This window comes from Pseudoliparis swirei, chromosome 1 (genome assembly GCF_029220125.1).
Source record: "Pseudoliparis swirei isolate HS2019 ecotype Mariana Trench chromosome 1, NWPU_hadal_v1, whole genome shotgun sequence".
NCBI classification, from domain to species: domain Eukaryota; kingdom Metazoa; phylum Chordata; class Actinopteri; order Perciformes; family Liparidae; genus Pseudoliparis; species Pseudoliparis swirei.
Window position 1 is genome coordinate 20,854,933 of NC_079388.1, and position 26,996 is coordinate 20,881,928.

The 26,996-nt window shown below is 43.0% G+C and overlaps 1 protein-coding gene across 1 annotated transcript in view; it reads left to right on the top strand.

The window, feature by feature from the left end:
• Positions 1 to 26,996, top strand: part of LOC130198412 (collagen alpha-1(XIV) chain-like) — a 50,395-nt gene that overhangs the window by 22,039 nt on the left and 1,360 nt on the right. The window contains exons 4-10 of the mRNA XM_056421577.1: positions 5,428 to 5,571; positions 12,263 to 12,346; positions 19,919 to 20,077; positions 20,156 to 20,275; positions 21,138 to 21,302; positions 21,606 to 21,767; positions 22,463 to 22,629. Coding sequence (XP_056277552.1) covers positions 5,428 to 5,571; positions 12,263 to 12,346; positions 19,919 to 20,077; positions 20,156 to 20,275; positions 21,138 to 21,302; positions 21,606 to 21,767; positions 22,463 to 22,629 — 1,001 coding nt within the window. The remainder of the gene's footprint in view (positions 1 to 5,427; positions 5,572 to 12,262; positions 12,347 to 19,918; positions 20,078 to 20,155; positions 20,276 to 21,137; positions 21,303 to 21,605; positions 21,768 to 22,462; positions 22,630 to 26,996) is intronic.

Below are 26,996 nucleotides of genomic sequence, written 5' to 3' on the forward strand. Positions count from 1 at the left end.
GTGTTCAGGTGTCTTTACCCTTAGTGTTCAGGTGTCTTTACCCTTAGTGTTCAGGTGTCTTTACCCTTAGTGTCCAGGGTGTCTTTACCCTTAGTGTTCAGGTGTCTTTACCCTTAGTGTCCAGGTGTCTTTACCCTTAGTGTTCAGGTGTCTTTACCCTTAGTGTTCAGGTGTCTTTACCCTTAGTGTTCAGGTGTCTTTACCCTTAGTGTCCAGGTGTCTTTACCCTTAGTGTTCAGGTGTCTACTCCTTAGTGTTCAGGTGTCTTTACCCTTAGTGTTCAGGTGTCTTTACCCTTAGTGTCCAGGTGTCTTTACCCTTAGTGTTCAGGTGTCTTTACTCTTAGTGTTCAGGTGTCTTTACCCTTAGTGTCCAGGTGTCTTTACCCTTAGTGTTCAGGTGTCTTTACCTTAGTGTTCAGGTGTCTTTACCCTTAGTGTTGTGTCCAGGTGTCTTTACCTTAGTGTTCAGGTGTCTTTACCCTTAGTGTCCAGGTGTCTTTACCCTTAGTGTCCAGGTGTCTTACCCTTAGTGTCCAGGTGTCTTTACCCTTAGTGTTCCAGGTGTTCAGTGTCTTTACCCTTAGAGTTCAGGTGTCTTTACCCTTAGTGTCCAGGTGTTGTTACCCTTAGTGTTCAGGTGTCTTACCCTTAGTGTTCAGGTGTCTTTACCCTAGTGTTCAGGTGTCTTTACTCTTAGTGTTCAGGTGTCTTAGTGTCCAGGTGTCTACCCTTAGTGTTCAGGTGTCTTTACCCTTAGTGTTCAGGTGTCTTTACCCTTAGTGTCCAGGTGTCTTTACCCTTAGTGTTCAGGTGTCTTTACCCCTTAGTGTCCAGGTGTCTTTATGTCCAGGTGTCTACCCCTGAGTGTCCAGGTGTCTTTACCCTTAGTGTTCAGGTGTCTTTACCCTTAGTGTCCAGGTGTCTTTACCCTTAGTGTTCAGGTGTCTTTACCCTTAGTGTTCAGGTGTCTCTACCCTTAGTGTTCAGGTGTCTCACCTTAGTGTCCAGGTGTCTTTACCCTTAGTGTTCAGGTGTCTCACTCCTTAGTGTCCAGGTGTCTTTACCCTTAGTGTTCAGGTGTCTCTACCCTTAGTGTTCAGGGTCTACCCTTAGTGTTCAGGTGTCTTTACCCTTAGTGTTCAGGTGTCTTTACCCTTAGTGTCCAGGTGTCTTTACCCTTAGTGTCCAGGTGTCTTTACCCTTAGTGTTCAGGTATCTTTACCCTTAGTGTTCAGGTGTCTTTACCCTTAGTGTCCAGGTGTCTTTACCCTTAGTGTTCAGGTGTCTTTACCCTTAGTGTTCAGGTGTCTTTACCCTTAGTGTCCAGGTGTCTTTACCCTTAGTGTTCAGGTGTCTTTACCCTGAGTGTCCAGGTGTCTTTACCCTTAGTGTTCAGGTGTCTTTACCCTTAGTGTCCAGGTGTCTTTACCCTTAGTGTTCATGTGTCTCTTACCCTTAGTGTTCAGGTGTTCTACCCTTAGTGTTCAGGTATCTTTACCCTTAGTGTTCAGGTGTCTTTACCCTTAGTGTCCAGGTGTCTTTACCCTTAGTGTCCAGGTGTCTTTACCCTTAGTGTTCAGGTGTCTTTACCCTTAGTGTTCAGGTGTCTTTACCCTTAGTGTCCAGGTACCCTTAGTGTTCAGGTGTCTTACCCTTAGTGTCCAGGTGTCTTTACCCTTAGTGTTCAGGTGTCTTTACTCTTAGTGTTCAGGTGTCTTTACCCTTAGTGTCCAGGTGTCTTTACCCTTAGTGTTCAGGTGTCTTTACCCTTAGTGTTCAGGTGTCTTTACCCTTAGTGTTCAGGTGTCTTTACTCTTAGTGTTCAGGTGTCTTTACCCTTACTGTTCAGGTGTCTTTAACCTTAGTGTCCAGGTGTCTCACTCCTAGTGTCCAGGTGTCTTTACCCTTAGTGTCCAGGTGTCTTTACCCTTAGTGTTCAGTGTCTTTACCCTTAGTGTTCAGGTGTTTACCCTTAGTGTCCAGGTGTCTTCACCCTTAGTGTTCAGGTGTCTTACCCTAGTGTTCAGGTGTCTTTACCCTTGTGTCCAGGTGTCTTTACCCTTAGTGTTCAGGTGTCTTTACCCTTAGTGTTCAGGTGTCTTTACCCTTAGTGTCTTAGTGTTCAGGTGTCTTTACCTTAGTGTCCTTAGTGTTCAGGTGTCTTTACCCTTAGTGTCCAGGTGTCTTTACCCTTAGTGTTCAGGTGTCTTTACCCTTAGTGTTCAGGTGTCTTTACCCTTAGTGTTCAGGTGTTCTTACCCTTAGTGTTCAGGTGTCTTTACCCTTAGTGTCCAGGTGTCTTTACCCTTAGTGTTCAGGTGTCTTTACCCTTAGTGTCCAGGTGTCTTTACCCTTAGTGTTCAGGTGTCTTTACCCTTAGTGTTCAGGTATCTTTACCCTTAGTGTTCAGGTGTCTTTACCCTTAGTGTCCAGGTGTCTTTACCCTTAGTGTTCAGGTGTCTTTACCCTTAGTGTCCAGGTGTCTTTACCCTTAGTGTTCAGGTGTCTTTACCCTTAGTGTTCAGGTGTCTTTACCCTTAGTGTCCAGGTGTCTTTACCCTTAGTGTCCAGGTGTCTTTACCCTTAGTGTTCAGGTGTCTTTACCCTTAGTGTCCAGGTGTCTTTACCCTTAGTGTTCAGGTGTCTTTACTCTTAGTGTTCAGGTGTCTTTACCCTTAGTGTCCAGGTGTCTTTACCCTTAGTGTTCAGGTGTCTTTACCCTTAGTGTTCAGGTGTCTTTACCCTTAGTGTTCAGGTGTCTTTACCCTTAGTGTCCAGGTGTCTTTACCCTTAGCGTTCAGGTGTCTTTACCCTTAGTGTTCAGGTGTCTTTACCCTGAGTGTTCAGGTGTCTTTACCCTTAGTGTCCAGGTGTCTTTACCCTTAGTGTTCAGGTGTCTTTACTCTTAGTGTCCAGGTGTCTTTACTCTTAGTGTCCAGGTGTCTTTACCCTTAGTGTTCAGGTGTCTTTACCCTTAGTGTCTAGGTGTCTTTACCCTTAGTGTTCAGGTGTCTTTACCCTTAGTGTTCAGGTGTCTTTACCCTTAGTGTCCAGGTGTCTTTACCCTTAGTGTCCAGGTGTCATTACCCTTAGTGTCCAGGTGTCTTTACTCTTAGTGTCCAGGTGTCTTTACTCTTAGTGTCCAGGTGTCTTTACCCTTAGTGTCCAGGTGTCTTTACCCTTAGTGTTCAGGTGTCTTTACCCTTAGTGTCCAGGTGTCTTTACCCTTAGTGTTCAGGTGTCTTTACCCTTAGTGTTCAGGTGTCTTTACCCTTAGTGTCCAGGTGTCTTTACCCTTAGTGTTCAGATGTCTTTACCCTTAGTGTTCAGGTGTCATTACCCTTAGTGTTCAGGTGTCTTTACCCTTAGTGTCCAGGTGTCTTTACCCTTAGTGTTCAGGTGTCTTTACCCTTAGTGTTCAGGTGTCTTTACTCTTATTGTTCAGGTGTCTTTAACCTTAGTGTCCAGGTGTCTTTACCCTTAGTGTCCAGGTGTCTTTACCCTTAGTGTCCAGGTGTCTTTACCCTTAGTGTTCAGGTGTCTTTACCCTTAGTGTTCAGGTGTCTTTACCCTGAGTGTCCAGGTGTCTTTACCCTTAGTGTTCAGGTGTCTTTACCCTTAGTGTTCAGGTGTCTTTACTCTTAGTGTTCAGGTGTCTTTACCCTTAGTGTCCAGGTGTCTTTACCCTTAGTGTCCAGGTGTCTTTACCCTTAGTGTTCAGGTGTCTTTACCCTTAGTGTCCAGGTGTCTTTACCCTTAGTGTTCAGGTGTCTTTACCCTTAGTGTTCAGGTGTCTTTACCCTTAGTGTCCAGGTGTCTTTACCCTTAGTGTCCAGGTGTCATTACCCTTAGTGTCCAGGTGTCTTTACTCTTAGTGTCCAGGTGTCTTTACTCTTAGTGTCCAGGTGTCTTTACCCTGAGTGTTCAGGTGTCTTTACCCTTAGTGTTCAGGTGTCTTTACCCTTAGTGTCCAGGTGTCTTTACCCTTAGTGTTCAGGTGTCTTTACCCTTAGTGTCCAGGTGTCTTTACCCTTAGCGTTCAGGTGTCTTTACCCTTAGTGTCCAGGTGTCTTTACCCTTAGTGTTCAGGTGTCTTTACCCTTAGTGTCCAGGTGTCTTTACCCTTAGTGTTCAGGTGTCTTTACCCTTAGTGTCCAGGTGTCTTTACCCTTAGTGTTCAGGTGTCTTTACCCTTAGTGTTCAGGTGTCTTTACCCTTAGTGTCCAGGTGTCTTTACCCTTAGTGTTCAGGTGTCTTTACTCTTATTGTTCAGGTGTCTTTAACCTTAGTGTCCAGGTGTCTTTACCCTTAGTGTCCAGGTGTCTTTACTCTTAGTGTCCAGGTGTCTTTACCCTTAGTGTTCAGGTGTCTTTACCCTTAGTGTCCAGGTGTCTTTACCCTTAGTGTTCAGGTGTCTTTACTCTTAGTGTTCAGGTGTCTTTACCCTTAGTGTTCAGGTGTCTTTACTCTTAGTGTTCAGGGGTCATTACCCTTAGTGTCCAGGTGTCTTTACCCTTAGTGTTCAGGTGTCTTTACTCTTAGTGTTCAGGGGTCATTACCCTTAGTGTTCAGGTGTCTTTACTCTTAGTGTTCAGGTGTCTTTACCCTTAGTGTTCAGGTGTCTTTACCCTTAGTGTCCAGGTGTCTTTACCCTTAGTGTCCAGGTGTCTTTACCCTTAGTGTCCAGGTGTCTTTACTCTTAGTGTCCAGGTGTCTTTACTCTTAGTGTCCAGGTGTCTTTACCCTTAGTGTTCAGGTGTCTTTACCCTTAGTGTCCAGGTGTCTTTACCCTTAGTGTTCAGGTGTCTTTACCCTTAGTGTTCAGGTGTCTTTACCCTTAGTGTCCAGGTGTCTTTACCCTTAGTGTTCAGGTGTCTTTACCCTTAGTGTTCAGGTGTCATTACCCTTAGTGTTCAGGTGTCTTTACCCTTAGTGTCCAGGTGTCTTTACCCTTAGTGTTCAGGTGTCTTTACCCTTAGTGTTCAGGTGTCTTTACTCTTATTGTTCAGGTGTCTTTAACCTTAGTGTCCAGGTGTCTTTACCCTTAGTGTCCAGGTGTCTTTACCCTTAGTGTTCAGGTGTCTTTACCCTTAGTGTTCAGGTGTCTTTACCCTTAGTGTCCAGGTGTCTTTACCCTTAGTGTTCAGGTGTCTTTACCCTGAGTGTTCAGGTGTCTTTACCCTTAGTGTCCAGGTGTCTTTACCCTTAGTGTTCAGGTGTCTTTACCCTTAGTGTCCAGGTGTCTTTACCCTTAGTGTCCAGGTGTCTTTACCCTTAGTGTCCAGGTGTCTTTACCCTTAGTGTTCAGGTGTCTTTACCCTTAATGTCCAGGTGTCTTTACCCTTAGTGTCCAGGTGTCTTTACCCTTAGTGTCCGGGTGTCTTTACCCTTAATGTCCAGGTGTCTTTACCTGTTCCTGGAGCAGGTGGAGAGCAGCGGCAGGTGGAGGTGTCGAAGCAGGAGGCGAAGCTGCTCATCGAGGACTTTGACCCCCTGAAAGAATACAACTTCCACATCGTGGCCGTCAGCGGAGACCAGCAGAGCAGACCGCTGACGGCCACGCATGAAGGTGAGAGGCCTCCTGGACCTCCAGCTGTGGTCAGGAGGCCACCCGTTGGTGGGCGGACCGCCGCTTTAGAAGCTTCTGTGTGACTCTACACACCATCATGTACTAAATGATGACATCAGGCTGTATAGAAGAAGACTAAAAACTAGAGACTGAGACATAAACTCATGTTTACAATGTTTACTGAAGGAATACATCAAGAGAAGTAGAGTCACTATATAGACTTCTATACAACCAGAGGAGACGCCCCCTGGTGGTCAGGAGAGAGAATGCAGCTTTAACACACGAAGACTTCTAAACAACCAAAAGCATCGCCCCCTGGTGGTCTGGAGAGAGAATGCAGCTTTAACACATAGAGGCTGATTTTAAAGGCTCATATTAGCTCGATGCTAACACAGGGTGTCCGCGGGGCATTAAAAAGTCTTAAATTGCTTTTCCTAAAAATAAGGCCTTAAAAAGTCTTAAATTGTCTTAAATTCAGATTGGATTGGTCTTACATTTTTTGGGTGTCATGTCACTGCGAATATGAGGCATTCTGTTCCGCCAGGTCCATATTTTGCTCCGGTTGCTCTGCGGCGTCTCTGGTGTCACCGGGGCCACGCCCCTTCTCTTAAAGGGGCCCCGCGTATTCGCTAAACATGTTTCAAAGTGTAAATATCCGCTCAAGATGACCAGTTGTTCCAGATCCCTTCGACCAAACTGTTCCCATGAAAACATAAGAAATGTGACTTAATGGATCAATATATAAATTACTTGACTTGAAACTAATATCTGGTGGCACAGCGCAGACTGCGTGTCTTTGAGTGCAGTCTCCTTTTGCGTGAAAGAGATCGAAACCAGGTCGGGCGATCTTTTTATTTTTATTTTTCGAAAATGTATTTCTTCCTCCGTGGCTGTGATGCGCTGCTCACTTATACAATCGTAATCGCCGACATGGATATGAACGGTGGCTTGAAGATCTCCAGCAATATGTTTGTGAATGTGTGACGTATCTGGTGAGCGAGACAGAGCCCCGCTGCAGATGTTAAGAGAACACAACGCACGCACGCGTAGGGAAACCAGTAGGTCTGAAAACCAGTAGGGGTGTAACACCGGCATATGTGTTTCATGACAGAGGAGATCTGCCGCTGTAGGTGGAAAAGTCAGAGACACGTATCAAAGAGAGAAGAAGAGAGAGAGCAGCGAGAAGCGCAGTGGGAGTGCAGCTCAGTCCACTAAAAAGTGGAAGTACTCTGCGGTCGCGACGCGTCTGGTCTGAACACACTTTTTTTTCGACGCGCGTCTCGACGCGTCCGGTGTGAACACACCATGACATTCAAGCTAACCTAATTTCCCAAACGCTGTGGACATCTGAACGCTGATTGGCCGAGACGCGACACATCCCATCAAAGATGTTCTATTGCGAAGAGCACCACTCCACATTTTCTCCGCGTCTCAATCACTGCAATCTCAACGGCAGCGGGCCAGGTGAAAAAAATAATAAATCGGAACGCGTCTCTGGTATTGTTCAGGGGGCCGGTCCAAATGGGGAGGCGGGCCGTAGTTTGGGGACCACTGCCCTACAACGTGAAGCATCGGCTAGTTTAGAAAACATGGGGGATGCAAGTAGGGCTGCAACTAACGATTATTTTGATAATCGATTAATCGGTTGATTATTTTATCGATTAATCGATTAATCGGATAAAAAACAAAAAAACTTACATTTTCAACCCTTTATTCAAAACAGGGTCCGTACGGTCATGGAAAACCTGGAAAAGTCATGGAATTTTTAAATGGCTATTAGCAGGCCTATAAAAGTAAATGAAAAAAATAGAATCCCAAAATATTTGGAAAAGTCATGAAAATTTGTTTGATTCAAATTTTAATTTACACGGTATATATACGGTATGCTTTGGAATTCTCATTGTTAGTTTAAATACTACATCTTCTCACTTTGTCACGTATAGACAGAGTTTACACAAAATGTTTAATCATGGAAATTTGGTTTAAAGTCATGGAAAGGTCCTGAAGATCCACTGGTCACCATGGTGATGAACCTGTTCACTGGTCAGCATGTGATGAACCTGTTCACTGGTCACCATGGTGATGAACCTGTTCACTGGTCACCATGGTGATGAACCCTGTTCACTGGTCACCAAGGTGATGAACCTGTTCACTGGTCACCATGTGATGAACCTGTTCACTGGTCACCATGGTGATGAACTGATGAACCTGTTCACTGGTCACCATGGTGCACAAACAGACTGACAGCTCTCTCCTGAGCAGTGGTCCCTGAACAATATCAGAGACGCGTTCCCATTCATTATTTGTTTCACCTGGCCCGCTGCCGTTGAGATTACAGTGAGACGCGGAAAAAATGTGAAGTGGTGCTCTTCACAATAAAACATCTTTGATGGGGCGTGTCGCCTCGCCAATCAGCGTTCAGATGTCCACAGCGTTTGGGGGTTCAGGTTAGCTTGAATGTTAGTCCGCTACATCTGCTGCTGTCACGCTGCACGGTGCAGCGATGCTAACAAAGTACCCGTACGTTAAAAACGATGTGATTTAGGATATGTTTAGTATCGATACTTCATTAAAAAAGCGCCCGATCAGAGCTCACGCGCTGCTCCGCTCCATTAAATGTTGTCTGCACGCGCAGCGCTCAGAGCGAGTGGCGGCGTGGCTTATCTCCGTTGAAAAATATGTTCCGCTATCCGCCACGGAATAAATAACCATGTTTTCTACGTTATACTCTTGTGGAAATGCCACACACGTTGTGACATGTAGCGCCCTGGTGTCTGGGTCATAACGCCACCCGAGGCGCACTTAGCTCCGTGAATGTCTCCGACTACGTGAATGACTTCCGCATCCAGCGCCACGTGAGCAGCAGCAGCCAATTAGATTCATCAACAGAGGAGCAGCTCAGGGCTGATTGGCTCTCCCTCCGCTATTGTTTCCCCTGCGCCGCTCTGCGCTCAACTCAACCTTTTTTATACTCCGTCACTTATTGAGCGCCGTAATAATCGCGCGACACAACGAATCGATAATGAAATTCGTTGCCAACTATTTTAATAATCGATTTTTATCGATTTTATCGATTCGTTGTTGCAGCCCTAGATGCAAGTTCAACAACGGCTTGAAAAGAACAAGAGTTTCTGGTCACGGTCGGTGAAATGCTTCTGAAGCTGCGTTATGTGTCGCGAGACTTTCCAGCGGTGGAATCTCACGAGCAGAGCAAGAAGCACAGAGACTAGCGAAGGCCGCCAGCAACCTGGGCTAGCTGCTGCTCCGCCGAGCTCCTGCTCCGCGCTAGCTGCTGCTCAGCAACGACGCTAACTACAACGCTGGAGGTCACCGGAGGAAATCCAGCGCCGTGTAACAAAGAGCTCATCACCGAAGACCAACAGCGACGCGTTCTTCATTCTGTTCCACGAGACTCTGGACCAGACCACCACGAGACTCTGAACCAGACCACCACGAGACTCTGGACCAGACCACCACGAGACTCTGGACCAGACCACCACGAGACTCTGGACCAGACCACCACGAGACTCTGGACCAGACCACCACGAGACTCTGGACCAGACCACCATGAGACTCTGGACCAGACCACCAGAGACTCTGGACCAGACCACCACGAGACTCTGGACCAGACCACCGAGACTCTGGACCAGACCACCGAGAGACTCTGGACCAGACCACCACGAGACTCTGGACCAGACCACCACGAGACTCTGGACCAGACCACCGAGAGACTCTGGACCAGACCACCACGAGACTCTGGACCAGACCACCACGAGACTCTGGACCAGACCACCACGAGACTCTGGACCAGACCACCATGAGACTCTGGACCAGACCACCGCGAGACTCTGGACCAGACCACCATGAGACTCTGGACCAGACCACCATGAGACTCTGGACCAGACCACCACGAGACTCTGGACCAGACCACCGCGAGCAGACCGCTGGACTTCATGTGTGCTCTTGGTGAAATGACCAGGTCCCGTCAGGATCCTATGGAGCTCATGGGCCATGACACCGCCCAGGACCTACTTCAGCACCTCAAAGTAAGTCTGCCATAAATATATGTATTAACTAGAACGGGCACTCGGTAGAGCGCATACCTTCGCATATCACAAGATTGGGCATTGAATTATGAACATTTTGGCATTAGTTGCATGCCAATTGGACAAAAATGTATCGTGCTATGGTAAAAAAAGAGTTTGACCTTTCCATAACCTTCACCTTTGACCTTTGACCGATTGATCCTAAAATCTTTTGACCTGACCTGACCTTGACCCGATCGATCCAAAATCTAGTCAACTGGTCCCCGGATAATAAACAATCATCCCACCAAATTTCATGCTTTTGACCTGTTCATGACAATCAACTGGTCCCCGGATAATAAACAATCATCCCACCAAATTTCATGCGATTCGGTTCAATACTTTTTGAGTTCTGCGAAAGATTTTGACCTGTTCATGACCTTTGACCTTTCACCAGATCGATCCCAAAATCTAATCAACTGGTCCCCGGATAATAAACAATCATCCCACCAAATTTCATGCGATTCGGTTCAATACTTTTTGAGTTTTGCCAATAACACGCATACAAATAAATAAATAAATAAATAAATACACGGCGATCAAAACATAACCTTCCGGCATTTTCAATGCGAAGGTAACTATCCTCATGTATATGAGTATGTGTTTCATATAGTTAAGCTTTACTCATGTGTCAAGTTAATAACAGCTATGGATAGGCGCACTACACATTAATTAGACTAATTAAAAATAGTTTTAGAATGGTAGTAGAGAGGTGTTTACCTGTCAATATGTCTACATAGTGTTCACTAGGCTCAAGAGATGGCTCACGTTGCTTCATTTGTAAAGATAGTTTTCATTCATATTGATCCAGTCTGACATTAATCTGAAGTGATGTCATGAAGAGATGTGGTGACTGTTGTTTGGCTAATGTCTGCCTTTTCTTTCTTTTTTCCAGGAGAATGGACCAAATGTCAACTGGAAGTTTTTGTATTCATACAGTTTGAAAAGGATTGTTTTCCTAGTATATTCACAAAAGCTCAGGAGTAGACATGAACCTGTGACAAACATCCATCACATAGAGACATGAGAACTCACACACACACACACACACACACACACATTCTATTATGTAAATGTATTTGCATTTTAAAAGCAGCTGGAAATGTTATTTATGTTATTTTATAGATTTTTTTGCTCAAAAGGAACTATGTTGCACGTATTTTTAAAATATATTTACTTGATTTTATAGACATTTGTTCATGGGACCTAAATGTTCTGAAAATGTTGTATTAATAAATATAATTTACAACACCAATGCCATTTGTGTTATCCTTTTGCATTACACCATACTGTTAATTTTGAACAGACATCAGTGTGTTTACTTTGAATTAATTAATTTAGATTAATGTATATTTCCTTCGTACGTTAGGTCTTAAATTTTATTTAGACGTGGTCTTAAAAAGTCTTAAATTTCTCTGGTTTATTCCTGTAGACACCGTGTAACAGATCCGTTCCCGTCGTAACGCCGTCTGATCAAACGTTGAGTCAGCGCAGCGACCTCAAGACATCGTCATGTCACGGTGACCGCCACGTTACAGGAGACAGAGAGCTCTTGATAGAGGTCTCTGTGACATCAGGATTCCCCTCTGGCTCCAATCAGTGACGTCTCAGCGGTGATTGGCTGAATACCTGCTGTGACATCACTGATTGGGGGGGTGGTCAAGGAGGTGCTATATACTTGACAGTTTGAACCCGGAGAGAGCAACGCACCACGAGGTGTCAGGGTTGTCTTGTCTTTGAATCCTCTTCATGTTCAGCCTTAGCGCTGCCATGTGAGGCTGTGGAGGATCAAATATGACCAGCGAGTTGTTGACTGTTTCACTCGCTGGCCATCAGCAACCTGCTGATATGTCCTGGTATATGAACATGTTACACAACCCTTTAAACGGTAACATGCAGTGTGTGTATCGTGTCGTTGACTCATTTTCAACATCACGCTGCTCTGTGAGAACGAAGACATGACGTGATGTACATCACAGAGCCGCACGCTTACAACCGTCTCTGGTTGCATAGAAGTCTACGATTCATGTGTTAAAGCTGCATTCTCTCTTCTGACCACTAGGGGGCGACTCCTCTGGTTGTATAGAAGTCTACGATTCATGTGTTAAAGCTGCATTCTCTCTCCTGACCACCAGAGGGCGACTCCTCTGGTTGTATAGAAGTATATGCTTCATGTGATAAAGCTGCATTCTCTCTCCTGACCACCAGAGGGCGACTCCTCTGGTTGTATAGAAGTATATGCTTCATGTGATAACGCTGCATTCTCTCTCCTGACCACCAGGGGGCGACTCCTCTGGTTGTATAGAAGTCTACGATTCATGTGTTAAAGCTGCATTCTCTCTCCTGACCACCAGGGGGCGACTCCTCTGGTTGTATAGAAGTCTATATAAAATGACTGATTTCTACATAAAAGCTTTTATACTCTCATATTTTCAGATTTCTCGTGATGTCTCTGTATCTCGTTCCTTTTTATTTAAATGAGTCAAATGAGAGTTTTTCTAAAAAAGGGGAGGAGTCAGTGGTTCTCTACTTGGGGGACGTGAGCTTTATGAAATGTCCCTCCTCCCCCTCCGTCCATCACGTGGCCTCCTCCCTGTCTCCTGCAGCTCGGCAGGCCGGCCTGGAGATGGTTCAGTCTCAGCAGAGTGAAGACGGCGGCGGCGGCGAGGACAACAACGAGATCTCAGAAGGTAAGATCCTCCGTTAGCTACCCGGGTCCCAGGTCCCGGGTCCCGAGTCCAGACCTCCAGACCTCCAGGAGAACATCGGCGTGTTAGAACAGCTTCAAAGGATTCGTCCGGCGTCCTGATACCTGAGCTTTCCTTTTCTTGAGGAAAACAGGTGTAAACTGAGGAGGCCTCGGAGGTTTGACTGTCTTTCATTTTTATTATTTTGGGAAACAAAATCAATTTCTGACCAATATTTTTTTATGATTTCCGTCTTCGCTCATTTGAAGACAGAAGACGAATCCCGGGACACGGAAATATTCCTGCACTTATGCGGCAATTATCACCGGAGGAGACGGAAGGGGAGAGGAAATGAAGGGAGGAGGAGGAGGAGGAGGAGGAGGAGGAGCGGGGTAAACAAAGCCCATTATGATTATTTATGTCAGCGATTATAAACGCCACGTGAACCATCAGACGCCACGAGGAGGTAGCAGCTCGTGGTTAGGAGTCCTGCTCAAGGACACATCGAATAGGGCAGGGATTGAACCGACAACCCCTGATGGAAAGACGGACCTGCTGACCTCTGACCCACAGTCACATCAAAACCCCAAAAGAACACAATAAACCTTCTTTTTTTGCGTTTCCTTTCTGTCTGGACGACCCATGAAATGGCGGTGCAGACGGACCTTCTGGCCTCATGACCTTCTGACCTCATGACCTTCTGACCTCATGACCTTCTGGCCTCATGACCTTCTGACCTTTCATAAACGTAGCAAGTCTTTCAAGATCTTTTCCTAAACCTAGCAAGTCTTTCACGATCTTTTCCTTAACCTACCATATCTTTCACGATCTTTTCCTGAACCTATAAAGTCTTTCACAATCTTTTCCTGAACCTAGCATGTCTTTCACGATCTTTTCATAAACCTAGCATGTCTTTCACGATCTTTTCCTAAACCTATCAAGTCTTTCACGATCTTTTCCTAAACCTATCAAGTCTTTCACGATCTTTTCATAAACGTAGCAATTATTTCACGATCTTTTCATAAACCTAGCATGTCTTTCACGATCTTTTCCTAACCCTAGCAAGTCTTTCACGATCTTTTCATAAACGTAGCAAGTCTTTCACGATCTTTTCTTAAACTTAGCATGTCTTTCACAATCTTTTCTTAAACTTAGCAAGTCTTTCACGATCTTTTTCTGAACCTATAAAGTCTTTCACGATCTTTTCCTAAACCTATCAAGTCTTTCACGATCTTTTCATAAACGTAGCAATTATTTCACGATCTTTTCATAAACCTAGCATGTCTTTCACAATCTTTTCCTAAACCTAGCAAGTCTTTCACGATATTTTCCTAAACCTAGCAAGTCTTTCACGACCTTTTCTTAAACATAGCAAGTCTTTCACTACCTTTTCTTAAACTTAGCAAGTCTTTCACGATCTTTTCATAAACGTAGCAATTATTTCACGATCTTTTCATAAACCTAGCATGTCTTTCACAATCTTTTCCTAAACCTAGCAAGTCTTTCACGATCTTTTCCTAAACCTAGCATGTCTTTCACGATCTTTTCTTAAACTTAGCAAGTCTTTCACGATCTTTTTCTGAACCTATAAAGTCTTTTACGATAATTTCCTAAACCTATCAAGTCTTTCACGATCTTTTCCTGAACCTGCGTAACCTTGTTGCCTCGACATAACCAAGTTGTTTCCCGTGAAGACGGAAGTCTCGTTTTGGGCGTTCATTGAAACCCAGGAGCGGCTTCTGGATTTCAAAGCGTTTTCTCTCGGTTGATCTCCTTCCGGGTTTTAAAGTCGTGCGGTTCCCGCGGCGTGTCTCGTTTCAGGTTAGCGCCGCTCTGCAGCGGGCGGGCAGGTGTGGCCTCGTCTGTGACCTCACGCTCTGAGCCTCGTCTGGCACGACGCTGTCATGTCCCGATGCCTTACCTCACGCCGATGGAACCCGACTCGTGTGTGTGTGTGTGTGTGTGTGTGTGAGTGAAGGTGAGCGGGAGGTGAAATAACACTCGAACGATAAATCTCACATTGCAAAAAAAACAACGTTATTATTCCATCAGTTAGTCGAGTTCCGTTCATCGCTCCGTGAAGCTGAACTTGTGTGGACTCGCCCCGGCTCGCCCGTCACACCGAGCCTCCTTCCTCCTTCCTCCTTCCTCCTTCCCTTTGTCGAAGGTTATGTAATCTTCCTGTTGCGACCGAGTTACCGCCGCTCTGAGACGCACACGCCCTCGTGGGGCGTTCAAGTGCTCGTGGTCTGCAGTGCTTCCATCTCTGGACCAGTGGCTGGAGTTATTCTCAATATATGAAATGTACCAAAATGTCTTTGATCACAAAAAAGAACAAAGTGCTGCTCCACCGGACGACCTCTGGCCTCCGCTAACGACCTTCAGAGGGAACTCACACCCTTTAAACTACCTGTGTGTGTGAAATCTATTTCCTGTGCATTTTGAAAACCTAAAACAAATACCAAAAATATTAATTTAATTTTGATAATTCTGTTCGACATAAATGCAAAACGTGTTTGAATTTTGTTTAAAAAATAAAATAGAGAATTTTCGCGAATCAAGAAAATATAGATTTAATGATAATTATTGGGTTTAACTGAATAGTTTTCCGGAGTGTTTATTGCGTCATGGAGGAGATTCTACATGTGAATCAATAAGAGGAATATTGTGTTGATAAACTTTTATTCAGCTTCAACTTATAAAAACTCAAATATTTAAATTGTGTTCTCCAACTGGTTTTATCTCTTATGTAGAAAACGGATAAAAGAAACGACTTAAAAGCAAAAATTAACTTTCATAACACTTGTGAATCCTTTTCAGAGTTTTGTCTTTCAGTTTTGTGTTTGTCAACAATAACAACAACAAATACACTTTATGGGGGAATACTAAGTGTTCAGATCCTCCTCTCCTCCTCTCCTCTTCTCCTCCTCTCCTCTCCCCTCCTCTCCTCCTCTCCTCCTCTCCTCTTCTCCTCCTCTCTTCTTCTCCTCCTCTCCTCTCCCCTCCTCTCCTCCTCCTCTTCTCCTCTCTTCTGGGCGGTTCTGATCCACTTGGAGAGTGTTGGCTCACTGCAAATCAATCTAGGACACGCTGTGTATATGTATGTTTGTTGTTTGTTTGTTTGTTGTTTGTTGCGTGTACACAACACGGTGGCTGGACGTGGAAGCCGAGTTCTGAGCAGAAGCTTCTGTTTCTCTTCTCAAACACGTCGTGTTTGTGTGTATATACATATACACACATATATATATATATACACACACATATATATATACGCATATATATGTATATATATATGTATACATACACACACATATATATATATATGTATACATATACACACATATATATATGTATACATATATATATGTGTGTGTGTATATACATATACACACATATATATATATATATATATATATATATATATATATATATATACATATACAGTATATATGTATCGATTTATATGCATATATATATACATATGCATATATATATACATATATATGCATATATATATGTATATATATATGCATATATATATATGCATATGTATATACATATATATATGCATATATATATACTCGCTGAACTATATAAAAAAAAGAAAGAAAGATTTGATGAACAATAACGAGTCGTCAGAAAGAAAAGCGACAACGCTTTAAATGTCCATCTTCACACTTCCTCCCCCTCACACACACATCAGACACACACAAACCAGACACACACACCATACACACACACATCAGACACTCGCACACTCGCACACACTTCACTAAAGTTCTCAGTATGGTTCTCTGTTGCTGCCGAGCTGCAGTATGTGTGTGTGTGTGTGTCTGGTTTGTGTGTGTCTGGTGTGTGAGAGTGTGTGTGCGTGTGTCTGGTGTGTGTGTGTCTGGTTTGTGTGAGCGTGTGTGTGTGTTTGTTGTGCTCTGTGTGTGTGTGTGTTTGACTTCCTGTGGGTTTGGTTCTCTCAGTCTTGTGAGAGTTCTCATTAATTAACATGAAACACTCTTTTTCTCTTCTCAATCTCGGTGTCACACACACAGACACACACACACTCGCACACACACACTCACAGACACAAACACTCACTCACACACAGCTGTGTGAAGTCGGTCCCCGAGGAGTCGGCGTACCTGTGAAGTCAACAAGAACTCTCAGCGGCGCTCTCCGTAGACGTAATACCACCTTAAGACAGTGGCATTACCGCCTTAAAAGCCTCACTGTGCCTCATCATGTGACGGAAGAAATATAAAAAAATATTTGAGAATAAACTATGAGCTGTTTACATTCCTAACGAGTCCTTTAAATACGTCTCTAACACTTTATTCATTTTATATTCAATGTTTTACAATTTAAGGCAAAAAAAACAACGATAACATTTTATATTCATTTAGGAGACATTAGGGTGACACAAATAATCTGGAGTGCATTTCATATTCACACCAGCAGCGATAACAAAACAACAACAACAACAACAACCAGTATCAGCACATGTAACCTCCAACATAGATCTGCTCCCGTGAGGAGCATCACACGTCATGTGATCAGCATAACGGCTCAGAGACGATTGTTGACTCCTCTGGTTGTATAGAAGTCTATGCTTCATGTGTTAGAGCTGCATTCTCTCTCCTGACCACCAGGGGGCGACTCCTCTGGTTGTATAGAAGTCTAGGCTTCATGTGTTAAAGCTGCATTATCTCTCCAGACCACCAGGGGGCGACTCCTCTGGTTGTATAGAAGTCTATGCTTCATGTGTTAAAGCTGCATTCTCTCTCCTGACCACCAGGGGGCGACTCCTCTGGTTGTCTAGAAGTCTAACGAGCTACGACGTTTGAATTCACTCGTTTAGGTTTTGGACTGAAAGGTTTTAAGTTTCAGGAGCGAAACAGTTCTTAAGACTTCCTGCCGACCACGAAGGCTCCCGTACCGTCAGAGGCCCTACCCCCCCCCAGACCAGGGTCTTCTTTGGGGGGTCAGAACATCTCGGTGACCTCTGACCTCCCTTTGAGGAGGTTTCACTGCCTCTGACAGCTCCTCTGAACCCGAGCTGACCTCTGGAGGCCCTTCGCTGTGGAACGGTGGGCCCTGAGGTGGGCCGGCTCAGGTATTGGCCAAAGGGTTAAGCCCCTCCCCCTTAAGCCCGACTATCTCTCAGAACTTTCCTTGAGTTGAACCCGTAACCCTGAGCCTTGCTCATCAACCTGGGGGCCCGTCCATTATCACATCGCTTACACTCGACCCCCTCGGTGTATATATATATATACATATATGGGGGCGGCTTTAGCTCAGTGGGGTAAGAGGGCCGTCCTGCAACCGCAGGGTTGTGGGTTCGATCCCTGCTCTCCCCATTAGTTGCAAGTCGAAGTGTCCTTGAGCAAGGCACTGAACCCCCAGTTGCTTCCCGGGTGCTTCACCGCAGCCCACTGCTCCTTAATAACCAAGGATGGGTCAAATGCAGAGAACTAATTTCCCCTTGGGGATTAATAAAAGTGTATATTCTATTGTATATTCTATATATATATATATATATACATATATATATATTTATGTGTGTATCTCTATATATATAATTTTATTATAAAGCAGAATAATTGTTATAGTTATTGATGAAGCTCCTCCCGTCGACCCAAACAAAGGAGGAGGATTAAATTCCGACTGCAGAGACTTGAACACGACGAATGAGATGACTGCCAGGGTTTTTCCTGCGTCAAAATGGGTCTTAGGTGCTCCCAAAAAAATTGTTCGTGCACGTCGGGCTGTTGAGTGAGTGATCAGCAGCTGGCCGCTCTGTCCATTCGCGCACCTCACAGTTGCGTATTGATCAGACAAGAAGACACGCTTATCAACTCCAGTGTCTCCCCCCCGCCCCCAACAACTCTTCTCGGCTCGCGCGCGCCAGAGCTCCGATGCCGGCGCGCGCCTCGCTCAGCCGTGATGCGCACACAGGTGAGCACACCTCAGTGTTAAATTAAGCTCAGGGCACCAACATGGCTAGCGGCACTAGTCCCGCCCCCTGAAGCTGTAAACCTAGGGGAAACACTGAACTCCATTACTATTGATCAAAACAGAACGAGGGTTCGGCTGTAGCCGACTTGAAACATACTATTGAGAACATATTCGCTGACGTGATGAACACAGTTTTTGTTGTTGTTGTTGTTTTTTTCCATCGCAGACTTTTTTTTGCCTTAGGCGCTCGGGATTTGTCATAGGCGTTCGGGAAAACGGCTTAGGCGCGCGCCCAAATTTTCTCTATGCAGGAAAAACCCTGACTGCTGAACGAATGCTGCGCGCTCGCCACACACACACTGACACACACACACACACTGACACACACACACTGACAGACACACACACTGACACACACTGACACACACACACTCCAAGGTGTTCAGGCGTGCAGCGACCTGAAGCAAAACATTCTTACACATTGCAGATGAACGGTGAGGTAGTATTGAGGTATTATTGAGTTATTATTAATGTATTATTGAGGTATTTATGAGGTATTATTGAGGTATTATTGAGGTATTATTAATGTATTATTGAGGTATTATTAATGTATTATTGAGGTATTTATGAGGTAGTATTGAGGTAACATTGAGGTATTGTTGAGGTATTATTAATGTATTATAGAGGTATTTATGAGGTAGTATTGAGGTAACATTGAGGTATTGTTGAGGTATTATTAAAGTATTGAGGTTGTATTGAGGTTGTATTGAGACGTTGAGGTTGTATTGAGGTATCGTTGAGGTATTATTGGAGTATTGAGGTAGCATTGAGGTATTGTTGAGGTAGCATTGAGGTATTGTTGAGGTAGTATCGAGGTATTATTGAGGTAGCATTGAGGTAGTATTGAGATAGTGTTGAGGTAGCATTGAGGTTGTATTGAGGTATTGTTGAGGTAGTATTGAGGTAGTATCGAGGTATTATCGAGGTATTATTGAGGTAGCATTGAGGTATTGTTGAGGTAGCATTGAGGTATTGTTGAGGTAGCATCGAGGTATTGTTGAGGTAGCATTGAGGTAGCATGGAGGTAGCATTGAGGTAGCATTGAGGTAGCATTGAGGTATTGTTGGTTCCCCCCAATCTTCTTAAAGGGACAGTCCGTCCAACACAAGAAGTTAAACTTGAGCTTCAGACTGAATCCAGAGACTTTACCTCAGCCGTGTATTCTTGAGGCCTGCCGCCATGTTTTGGGTCTTCTGCTGTTTCCAATGAGACGCTCACCTCCCACGGCCGAAGGGTTCATCAGCTTCACTGAGGCAGACTCCAACATGGCGGCTTCACTTCATTTGTTCTTCCTTAACGACTCCATCGCCTCCCGGAGGACTCCGCCTCTCTCTGATTGGCCGACAGGGGGAGGTGTGTCTGTCCTGCCGGGGGTGGATGACCTGCTGTCTCCTCTCGGCGGTCCGCTGAGCGTGGTCTTGTTATTTCAAACTGTTTAATGATCTGAGTTATGACAATGAAGCCCCGTCTGACTTCTGGGTGTTTCGTGTCGTCCTCTTCGTTTCCACCAGAGGAGGAACTCCTCGTCTTCACCGAGCTCTTATTCGTTTGACCGTGTTCTTTCAGCCGAGGACGAGTTCACCTGCAAGACCTCGTCCATATCGGACATCGTGATCCTGGTGGACGGCTCCTGGAGCATCGGGCGCATCAACTTCAGGCTGGTCCGGACCTTCCTGGAGAACCTGGTCCGGGCCTTCTCGGTGGAGTTCGACCAGACCAGGATCGGTGAGCAGGGTTCTGGTCCCGGAGGTCCAAAGAAACTCAGAACTTTGTTTTTTCTTAAGTGTGTGTGTGTGTGTGCAGGTCTGGCTCAGTACAGTGGAGACCCTCGGATCGAGTGGCACCTCAACACTCACACCACCAAAGAGTCCGTTCTGGAGGCCGTGAAGAACCTTCCATATAAAGGAGGGAACACGCTGACCGGTACGGACCCACAACATATGGCAGATATTATATATAACACACCACAGGTGGTATATTATATTATAAATATTATATTATATATATTATATATATTATATTTGATATAACACACTCCAGGTGGTGTATTATATACATTATATATATTATATTATATATATTATATATATTATATTAGATATATCACACTACAGGTGGTATATTATATATATTATATTATATACTGTATATTATATATATTAGATATAACACACTACAGGTGGTATATTATATATATTATATTATATTATATATATTATATTAGATATAACACACTACAGGTGGTATATTATATATATTATATTATATTATATATATTATATTATATATAACACACCACAGGTGGTATATTATATTATATATATTATATTATATATATTATATTAGATATAACACACTCCAGGTGGTATATTATATTATATAAATTATATTATATTAGATATATTAGATATATTATATTAGATATAACACACTACAGGTGGTATATTATATAATATATATTATATTATATATATTATATTAGATATAACACACTACAGGTGGTATATTATATTATATATATTATATTAAATATACCACACCACAGGTGGTATATTATATTATATTTTATATATTATATTATACTCTTTCACGTTTAACGTTGGAGGGATTAAAAGTCCCCTTTAAGAAAACACCACTGCTTTGAGTCAACAAGGTGTCGTGGGGCATTCAGCCTCTTGTGGCCAACATGAGTATTACAACCACAAACAAAACCTTATAATCACTTGTTTGTCATAAAGGAGAAAAACAATATTTATATCCGATGTGTTCTGTGTGTCCGATCCAGGTCTGGCTCTGACCTACATCCTGGAGACCAGCTTCAAGCCCGAGTCCGGGTCCAGGCCCGGCGTTCCCAAGATAGGAATCCTCATCACGGACGGGAAGTCCCAGGATGACGTCATCCCCCCAGCACAGAGCCTGAGGGAGGCCGGCATCGAACTGTTCGCCATCGGTACGCCGCACGACTCTAATCCGATGTTCTTAACGTTCAACAATGTTCTTAACTTGACGTTCTACGATGTTCTTAACGTTATACGATGTTCTTAACGTTCTATGATGTTCTTAATGTTCTACAATGTTCTTAATGTTCTACAATGTTCTTAACTTGACGTTCTACGATGTTCTTAACGTTCTACGATGTTCTTAACGTTATACGATGTTCTTAACGTTCTACGATGTTCTTAACGTTCAACAATGTTCTTAACTTAATGTTCTACGATATTGTCAACGTTCAATTGTCGTCGGCCCCCCCCAGGTGTGAAGAACGCCGATGAGAGCGAGCTGAAGGCCATCGCGTCTCCTCCGGAGGAAACCCACGTGTACAACGTGGCCGACTTCAACGTGATGAGCGACATCGTGGACGGCCTCGCGCAGTCGGTGTGCGAGCGCGTGGAGCAGCTCGACAAGCAGCTGCAAGGTCGGGGTCACATGACACCTCCCAAAGGGGGCGGAGCCAGAGGCTTCATCGGCGAGCTCACTGATGTCTCTTTTTAGCCGCTCGGTGGAAATTAGCGATAAATGTGAAGCTTCGTGATGATTAATATATTTCTCAAAATAATGCAACAAACTAATTATTGATCATCATTTATTATTTATTCACATATATATATATATAATTATGTATTTATATCTTTGTATTCATTTATGTATATTTATTAATTCATTTATATATATATTTATTCATATATGTATATATATGTATTTATTTATACTTATATAAATGTTTATCTATTCATCTTTATTTTTATATAGATTATTATTTATTTATTCACATAATTATATATTTATGTATTTATCCATATATACATATATTTTCTATATATATATTTGTATTCATTTATGTATATTTATTAATTCATTTATAAATATATATTTATTTATACTTGTATAAATGTATATCTATTTATCTTTATTTATATATAGATTATTATTTATTTAGATATTCTATTCATATATACATTCTATTCATATATCCATGTATAAATATATATATATATTCATACACAGCTTATATTGCGGATAAATCAGAAAAAGACAAACATAAAGAAGAGAACAAAGACTCTTTGCTAAGTACTCAGCTCCCTCTTGGTTCCTCCTGCTCTGCTCCTCCAGGAGGAGAACCGGCCCCCCCTCCCGTCTCCGTGGCGACGCCCAGCAACCTCGTGACCTCCGACATCACGGCGCGCAGTTTCCGCGTCACGTGGACGCACGCGGCGGGACAGGTGGAGAAATACCGCGTGGTGTACTACCCGGCCAGCGGGGGGCAGCCGGACGAGAAGGTACTGACATATACATATATAAAATTAAATAATTAATCCTGTAATTTAATCATAACGCGTTAACGCGTTATTTTTCACAGCACTAATATATATATATATGAGGGCTGGGCAACGATTACAATTTTTACTCGCGATTAATCGCATGATTTCCCTGATTAATCACGATTAATCGCATTTGTATACACAAAATCCAATAATTGATTCAAAAGTAGTGTATAGCGCACTTCTATTTGAAATGTTCTGCCATATGAATGAAAGTGCCATAACATGTGTTGTCCCTGTTAGAGTGAGACACCAGAAAACACTTTCAGTGCAGTTTGTCAATTCCTAGAACTTGACACTTATTTTAATGTTCTGCCACAACCAGTGCCAGTGCCATAAAATCTGTCAGACACACGAGGATGCAGAGATGCAGAGACACTGTGACCGAGATTAAACATATCTTGTGTTCCACTGTTTTGTGATATAAAATTAGACAGAGCAGTTCTTATTTAGTTACGGCCTGTGAATAACTTTAACTGACTATTACACCAATTGAAGATAGAAAGCCTCGCCTTGACACAGCGATTATGGCTTACAGCTTAAGAAAACTCTAAAATCCTATCTCATAAAATTTGAATATTTCCTCAGACCAAGTTAAAAAGATTTATAACAGCAAAACAAAATCAAACATTTGAAAATGTGTTTCCAGGTGTTTCGAGTTAATTAGACGATTCAAGTGATTTGTTTAATACCCTACTAGTATACTTTTTCATGATATTCTAATATTTAGAAATAGGATATTTGAGTTTTCTTAAGCTGTAAGCCATAATCAGCAATAAATCAGAATAAAAGGCTTGCAATATTTCAGTTGATTTGTAATGAATCCAGAATGCATGACATTTTTGTTTTTTTAATTGCATTACAGAAAATAAAGAACTTTATCACAATATTCTAATTTTCTGAGACAGTCCTGTACATGCCTAAAAGGTGCCTAATATTTCTAGACTGAAATAATATTGGCATTATAATTATTATAACTATGAGGATTTTTTAGTTGCCAATTTTGTGGAGCCCCCTCAGGACTTGGTGCCCTACGCACAGCGCATAGTGCGCTATGGGAGCGGCGGCGCTGGTAGTAGTGTACAGCATTCCGCACAAACAACAATGAACTAGTGGAGGCGGCGAGGTGCTCCGTGTTGCCAGGTTGGATATGGTGAAGTATCGTACCAAAGGCTCAAAATGGTTGTATTTGGAGGATAATTATCGTGTATCTGGCAACCCTGAGATCGGTCGACCAATGACTGCTCTCTATTCTGTCAGCTCACGCAAGAAGGTGGAGCGTAAGGGAGATACCAATTTTTCAAAACTTGTAAGGGGTAAATACTAGTTTATGAAAACCCAGAGAAACACAAATATCCGACGAAGCAAAATCCCGACGTTTTTGGAATCCCTGCGGACGATTCTTTAGGTCTCAGAAGCAGGACATGTCCGGGGAAAGAGGACGTCTGGTCCCCCGATGTCCAGTCGTCCCCATGAGAGCAACAGCACGTTGTGAAGCTGTCGCCGGCAGTCCTCTCCTTTCATCCAGCTCGTGTATTCTCCGTGTGACGGTGTCTTGAGTCTCATACCTGCCGTCATTTGTTGAGATTCTCCATGTTTGTTAAACCGCGAATGACTTTCTTTTCCGGTTCCGCAGCAATCAGTAGCAGACTTTTACAAAATAAAAGCCTGTGAGCAACACACTTTTACAATAATAAAATAAATAATAAAACCTGCGTTAACGCGCGATAAAATAATTGTCGGCGTTAATTAATTGATGCGTTAACGCAAGATTAACGCGTTAACGTGCCCAGCCCTAATATATACACTACCGTTCAAAAGTTTGGGATCACCCAGACAATTTCGTGTCTTCCATGAAAAATCACACTTTATTTATCAAATGAATATAAAATATAGTCAAGACATTGACAAGGTTAGAAATAATGATTAATATTTGAAGTATTAATTTTGTTCTACAAACTTCAAGCTCAAAGGAAGGCCAGTTGTATAGCTTATATCACCATCATAACTGTTTTCAGCTGTGCTAACATAATTGCACAAGGGTTTTCTAATCAGACATTAGTCTTCTAAGGCGATTAGCAAACACAATGTACCATTAGAACACTGGAGTGATAGTTGATGGAAATGGGCCTCTATACACCTGGAGATATTTCATTAGAAACCAGACGTTTCCACCTAGAATAGTCATTTACCACATTAACAATGTAGAGAGTGTATTTCTGATTAATGTTATCTTTATTGAAAAAACAGTGCTTTACTTTGAAAAATAAAGTCATTTCTAAGTGATCCCAAACTTTTGAACGGTAGTGTATATCTCCAGGGATCAATACTGACAACCTTTTCTGTTCCTCCAAGTGGTTCCCCCCCCCGAAGCTTTTGTCATGTTTTACACCCCATAATACATATTATATATATAAATATATACATTTATATTAATATATATATATATAAATATAGACATTTATATTTATTTATATGCATACATTTATATCGATATATATATCGATATAATTGTATATATATAGTTGTATACATACTGTATATTTATATAATTAAAAATATTTATATATATACATATATAAATATATATATAAATATTTTTACTAATATAAATATATATATAAATACAAATAGATATATAGATATAAATGTATATATGTCCATATCAATATATATAAATGTATATATTTATATATATATAATAATATATATAAATGTATATATTCTTATATGTATTTATATATAAATATATACATATATATACATGTATATATTTATATATTAATATAAATGTATATATTTATATATATATCAATATCTATATATAATGTATATTTACATCTTCCTCCCCTGCAGACACATGCACGCTGTAATGATCTAATCCTTTGAATCCACTTTATCTTTGATGTTTATTACAACGTGCAGACACACACACACACACACACTCTCACACACAGACTCTCACACACACACACACACACTCTCACACACACACACACACACACACTCTCACACACTCTCACACACACACACACACTCACACACACTCTCACACACACACACACACACACACAGACACACACACTCTCACACACTCACACACACACACTCTCACACACAGACACACACACACTCACACACACACACTCACACACACACAGTCACACACACTCACACACACACGCACACAGTCACACACACTCACACACAGACACAGTCACACACACACACACACACACACACACACAGACACACACACACACACTCTCACACACAGACACACACACACTCTCACACACAGACACACGTACACAGTCACACACACTCACACAGACACAGTCACACACACAGACACAGTCACACACAGTCACACACACACACAGTCACACACACTCACACACAGTCACTCACACAGACACAGTCACACACACTCACACAGTCACACACACACACTCTCACACACACACACACACACACACTCTCAGACACACACACACACACACACTCTCACACACACACACACATCTCACACACACACACTCTCACAGACACTCACACATTTCACACACACACACACACACACACACACACACTCACACACACACACACACACACACACACACACACACACACACACACACAGACACACACACTCACACACACACACACACACACACACACACACACACACACACAGACACACAGTCACACACACACACAGACACAGTCACACACACAGACACAGTCACACACACTCACACACAGTCACACACACACACACACACTCACACACAGTCACTCACACAGACACAGTCACACACACACAGACACAGTCACACACACTCACACAGTCACACACACACCCTCTCACACACAGACACACGCACACAGTCAAACACACTCACACACAGTCACACACACACACACACAGTCACTCACACAGACACGGTCACACACACACAGACACAGTCACACACACTCACACAGTCACACACACACACTCTCACACACAGACACACGTACACAGTCACACACACTCACACAGACACAGTCACACACACACAGACACAGTCACACACACTCACACACAGTCACACACACACACTCTCACACACAGACACACACTCTCACACACACACACTCACACACACACACACACACACACACACACACACACACACACACACACACACACACACAGACACAGTCACACACACACACACTCACACACAGACACACACACAGACACAAACACACAGACACAGTCACACACACACACACTCACACACAGACACAGACACACACACACAGACACACACACACAC